At 40.5% G+C, this 6,177-nt stretch overlaps 1 protein-coding gene across 1 annotated transcript in view; it reads left to right on the plus strand.

Moving 5' to 3' along the window:
• Positions 1 to 6,177, plus strand: part of TPTE2 (transmembrane phosphoinositide 3-phosphatase and tensin homolog 2) — a 61,288-nt gene that overhangs the window by 36,461 nt on the left and 18,650 nt on the right. The window contains exons 12-13 of the mRNA XM_006879608.1: positions 2,789 to 2,868; positions 4,346 to 4,441. Of these exons, the coding sequence (XP_006879670.1) occupies positions 2,789 to 2,868; positions 4,346 to 4,441 (176 nt within the window). The remainder of the gene's footprint in view (positions 1 to 2,788; positions 2,869 to 4,345; positions 4,442 to 6,177) is intronic.

Raw genomic sequence — 6,177 nt, forward strand, 5'->3', positions numbered from 1 at the left:
AATGAAGCACAGACAGACATTCTTCTGGTATTCTGTGCTTTCTGCCAAGATCCATCTAACTGTAGAAAACAAATACAATGTAAATTAGTTTTGTCCATACAAATGCAAATTTGTTTTCTCCCATAGCACGTAATTTATTATTGATTTGTTTGACACCTACTTGTAAATTCATTTAATCATTTTTCTGTTCTTTTATGTGCAGTCATTCGATTCTTCTTTGAACTAATTTTAACATGTTTCTGATTACTTGTTAGTGAGTTAAAATCTTCAGCATGTGGTAAAATAATGCAAGATACATAAAAATGCTGTGGCATACAACCACTTCTATAAACAAAGGAAGGAAGTAATATGTAGTCATATTTATGTCTCCATATACAAATATATCTAGACGGAGCTCTGGGTAGCTGAGTGGCAGGAAGCTGTTCTGTAATCCTGAAGGCACTTAGTTCGAGGCTACCAGCTGCTCTGTGGAAAAAGGATGGACAATCACCTCTCATGCAATTAACTGCCTCCAAAAACACTCTGGAGGGTCAGCTATGGCTCAGCTCCTACTCTATGGTACACAGCAACAAACAACAACATACGTAAATATGTGTGGAGAAAAATAGGCAGTCTTCTCCGAGAAGATTTACAGCCTCTGAAAACCCACTCGTGGGTCAGCTATGAGTCAATTCCAACTCATTGGCATGTAACAACAATAATACATATATTAATATTTATATATTTATATTACATGTAAAGCTTCTGGAAGAATAAATATTTCATGATATTAAGAAAGCAGCTAGTAATACTTATCTCTTTGGGGCCAGAAGAACTAAACAGATGGGAAACAGAAATGAGATGAGGACTTCATGCCTTTTTACTTTTAAATTCTATAAATATATTTAAGTTCTTTTTCAAAAATGCGTGAGGATGAATTTAAACTGTTAAATCCGTTCTTTCTCCCCATGATATGATGAGTATTTGACTTGGCTTAAGTTCTATATCTCACTAGAACTTCTGTAACCGAAATGGGATAGAATTGAGACAACTGTGACTCCTGCTGACAAATTAATAATACGTGGTTAAAACCAAACCATGATGACTCGTGTGTGTGGGAGTAGGACTGTGCTCTGTAGAGTTGTCAGTTAGTCTTTGGAAGTAGGTCACCAAACTTTTCTTTTTTGGGAGGGTATATGTCTGGATGAACTTGAACCTCCAGTCTTTTGTGGTGGTGGTGGTGTTATGTGCCATCAAGTCGCTTGCGACTCATAGTGACCCTATGTACAAGAGCCCTAAACGCCGTTCTATCCTGTGCCAACCTCGTTGTCTCAAACACACTCATTCCCACCACTCCAATCACAGAATCGATCCATCTCATCAAGGGTCTTCCTCTTCTGCGCCGTCCCTCCACTCTCCCAAACATGATGTCCCTCTCCAAGGACAAGTCCCTCCTTGCAACACACCCAAAGTATGTCAGACGAAGCTTCAGAATCCTTGAATCTAAGGAGCATTCTGGCTTCACCCTCTCCTGTTCCTCTTCACCCTCTCCTAGGAGAACTTCTTCGTTTCCTAGCAGTCCATGGTATATTCAACACTCTTCTCCAGCACCACAGCTCAAAGGCATCAATTCGTTTTCTATCATCCCTATTCACTGTCCAACTCTCCGATGCATGACATATAATTGTGAAGACTATAGCCTGGATCAGGTGCACCTTAATCTCCAGCCTGACGTCGTTGCTCTTCAGTACTCTTGAGAGGTCCCTCACAACCGACTTTCCCAATGCAATTCATCTCTTGATTTCCTGGCTGCTGTTACCAAAAGTGTTGACTGTGGAGTCAAGTAAACTAAAACTGTTAACTGTCTCAATCTCTTCACCATCCATCCTGATGCTGCCAATTGGCCTAGTGGTGAGAATCTTTGTTTTCTTGATGTTGAACTTGAATCCATATTGAAGGCTGAAGTCCTTGACCCTCTGCAGCAAGTGCTTCAGGTCCTCCTCAGTTTCAGCAAACAGAGTTGTGTCATCTACATAATGCAGGTTGTTGATGACTCTTCCACCAATCCTGATTCTTCCTTGTACAGCCAATATTAACTGTATGCTATTGGTGATAACAAAATTAAAAGAAACGACGTAATGATTGAATGCACAATATAGAATTATTAACACAGGACCTTATTAGGATATATGTTTTAATTCTGTACCCAGACATTTAAGTAAAATACGGAAAGTTTAAAAGAAAGCAATAAAAATTAGCTAGAGAGTTGAAAAAAACAACCTTTTGGGGAAATGCTAGAGGAAGTTGTGAAAAAGGCAAGAACGGTTTGAATGCAAACATATATGGACATACCACCGAGATGTTTGACTAGAGCTATCCTGTATTTTCATGGAGCTGATGTCGGGAAATGGACGTAAACTAAGGTAAGAGGAATTTACAAAGTGGTGCCGCCCATTCTGCAGGTGGCACGGTTTGCGCCTGACTGCCCACTGGTGGTTTAACTGCGTGCTGCAGGAAGAGAGGCTTCCATAAAGATTCCCGTGCCATCGAGTCGGCTCCCACTCTTAGTAACCCTCAAGTCGGTCTCCTGGGTTGGTAAATATTTATGGGAGGGGACTATCCAGCCTTCTCTTTTAAAAGCAAACTGTATGGAGATGTTTGTCTTTTGGTTTTTTAATCCAACTAATCAAGTATTGACACATTATTAATGGGGATAATTATTTCTCTTTCTCAGAATGTTTACTAATGAGGCATTTTGTTCTTTGTTCTAATTGGCCTATCTCTCTATTTTACTCAGGTGTTGGGACAGGTAATGGAAGTGATCTGAAAATGGAGATAATAATGAAGAAAGAAATCATATTCTCTTGCTCTTTTTCCAAAAATTGTCAGGTAAGGAGAAAGCACATAAATGGAAAAATCTGTTGTTTTAGAGCTCCAAACCATAGTGGCATGATGAAATTCCCAGCCATCACTCACCAGAGCCCCACCCGTTACTCTCTGGTTACCTTCTATCTTCGTGTCACTGGGCTCTGAGACCAACAGAACTAAATTACCCTCATGGTTTAAAAAGAGGTTTGCACACATTTTCCAGGATGTATTTTTGATTCAGAATGTTGCTTTGCCTTTCTCTTTCCCACAAATAATGAGCACAGTCCTGCGGACCAACCAGGGTTCTAAATTCCCTTTTCTGATTATTTTTACTTGTATTCTTATTTGATCACTTTACTTTTTATACTATAAGGCTAATTCTTAAGGTTTAGTGTGCTTGAAAAATCAACCAGGAACAACTTGGAGAGATATCAGTTATTAATATTTGAAAAACCATTTCCTTATAGCCTGAAATATGCAGGCATTGTGGTGGTACAGAGGTTAAGCATTTGGCTGTGACTCTAAGGCCAGCAGTCCTAAACCACCCAGAGCGGGGAGGATGAGCCGTCTGGCTTCACAGCGGTGAGGAGTTAGTTCCCTGCCGTCCTGTTAGTTCCCTGAGGCCACTGTGAGTTGGGGCCACTCATCAGAGCACTGAACAAATGTTATATAACGTAACAGATAGTTCGCTGTCTTCAAGAAATACATCCTTTGTCTTGTGCTTGAACTCTCAAATAGCGGAGCTTATTTCCATCAGGAACTCGATCTGATGGAAGAAAAATATCATTCTATGTAAGGTGGGTTTCTTCCTGGCCCTTGAAAAATAAGATTAAAATTTTTGGCTTTTGTGTCTTTTGTTAATGGGTCTTTTTCCTTAGTATCTCAATTGGATTCTGTTTTCTGTACTTCTCTTGACGTGTCAAAATATTATCTGGCCCCGCTCAATGCTGACTTCCTCTGTGAGGCTGTGAGGAGCACTGGTATTGTAGTAATAGACAGTTGCTAACTGAAAGGATGAGAATTCAAACCTCCCAGCACCTCCACAGTAGAAAGACGTGGCGATCAGCTCCTAAAATGCAGACCCAACCAAACTCATCAAGTAGACTCCAACTCAGAGTGACACAGAGTAGAACTGCCCCATGGGCTTTCCCAGGCGGTCCTGACAGAAGCAGCCTGCCACGTGAGTCTTCTGTAGAGCAGCCTGTGGGCTTGAATTATTGACCTGTTGCTTAGAGGTCAGATCGTTAACCATTGCCCCACCAGGGCTTCATCCTGTAACGTTTGCAGCCTACACAGCCCTATGGGGTAGGTCTCTCATCACGTGAGGTCACTGTGAGATAAAATTTTACTTTAAAGTTTCTAATAACAAAAAGGGCTGAAATGAAGAGTACTTCAAAAACAAAGTCTGAGTGAAAGATAAGTGAAAATTTACCTCACTGTTAAGTCTGTCGTCATCAGCTAGGTATAACCGTTTTGAATTCCATGTGTTCACTCACAGATATATCATGATGCTGAAACAGACAGAGTAATAATTAATCTAATCAACTGTCCACCCCTCTATGATGATGTCAAAGTGAAGTTTTTTTCTTCTGCAGTAAGTAATTTCTGCCTTTTTCTTGGTTCTTGTCTAGTCTTTTAAATTATTTAGGTTTACAACTTCCTTTACTACAACTCTCAAAGGGAATTGATAGTCAACCTCCTAGTCGGAAGGGAAGAGAAAAAAAATGGTAAACTCATTTAGCTAAACAAACAACACGTATAATCTTTTTAAAGTTTTATTTTATTATTTTGTGTGTGTACAGTCAAATCAGATCTGACTGGTACAGGAGGAGATTGTCCCTCCTTCTCCAGCAGAGTATCTGGTGGATTTGAACCACGCACCCCTGGGACTGCAGTGCAGCTTCTTGCCACTAGGCCACCAGAGCTCCCTTCACACATATAATCGTGATTGTTGAACCTTTCTCTCACTTTTTCTAAATTTCATATAATTTACGGGATCCCTACGGGCATTTGGTTGCTAAATGCAAAGTCAGGATTTGAAACCTCCAACCTGAAGTTGTCAAGGATTTAATTTTACTTGGATCCACAGTCAACACTCATGGAAGTCAAGAAATTAAACCATATATTGTACTGGGCAAATCTGTTGTCATCCTGTTCCAGAAGATGAAAACATTCCTGTCTGCCTCTATAAAACTATTACAGTCTCAGAGGCAGGTCTGTTCTGTAGGGTCAGAATTATTTGATTTTTTTTTTTTACTGCACATCAGTGATCTATATATTTATTTTATATCATTAAGACATTTTCCCTCATAATTTTTAAAATACTTTAAAAGAGAGATTTTACTTTCCTAAGTTAAAATCCTCACCACTGGAACAATATGCAGCATCATACTAGATGGAGGAAAAAACTAACGGATTTCATTTTACTTGGGTCCACAATCAGCACCCATGGCACCAGCTTTCTAGAAATCAAAAGACATGTTGCACTCGGGAATCTGCTGTCAAGGACCTCTCCAAAGTTCCAAAGAGCTAAGGGGGCAGTTTAAAAATAAGATGCATCTGATTGTTCAGTCACCATTTATGCATCTAAAATCTGGACAGTGAATAAAGATGACCGAAAAACTGATGCCTTACAATTAGGTTGGCAAAGAATATTGAGTATCTCATGAACAAACACATCTGTCTCAGAGGAAGTTAGCCTAAAGTGTTGCTAAGAGGCAAGGATGATGAAACTTAGCCTCGCTTACCTTAGACATATTTTTCAGGTGGAACTAGTCCTTAGTTGGAGACATCATGCTGGGAGAACCAGATGGTTGGTGAAATAGAGGAGGGCCCTCAATGAGCTGGATTGATAAGGTTACTACCACTGTGGGCTTGAGCTTGACAGAGACCATGAGGCTAGTGCAGGATAGGAAAAGGTTCAGATCTGTTCACACTGTCACAATGAGTCATAATCAACACGAGGGCACCTGACAAGAATTGACTGTAGCTTATAAATGGTACTGAATATGAAAAATAAGAATGTTTCCTACTGTCATTGAAAGATACACCCTGGTTGTTGTTGTTGTTGTTGTTGTTATGTGCCATCGAGTCGCTTGCGGCCATAAACTCTGCTCTGTCCTGTGCCAATTGCACTGTCTCCGACACTCCCATCCCAATTATCCCAGTCACCGAATCAATCCACCTCATAGAGGGCCTTCCTCTCCTGCGCCGTCTCTCCACCCGCCCAAGCATGATGTCCCTCTCTAAGGACCGGTTTCTCCTCACAACATGTCCAAAGTATGTTAGACGGAGCCTCAGAATCCTTGCCTCCAAGGAGTCACCCGGTTT

The sequence above is a fragment of the Elephantulus edwardii genome, unplaced genomic scaffold, assembly GCF_000299155.1.
Source record: "Elephantulus edwardii isolate Elephantulus edwardi_28Jun2011 unplaced genomic scaffold, EleEdw1.0 scaffold00004, whole genome shotgun sequence".
NCBI classification, from domain to species: domain Eukaryota; kingdom Metazoa; phylum Chordata; class Mammalia; order Macroscelidea; family Macroscelididae; genus Elephantulus; species Elephantulus edwardii.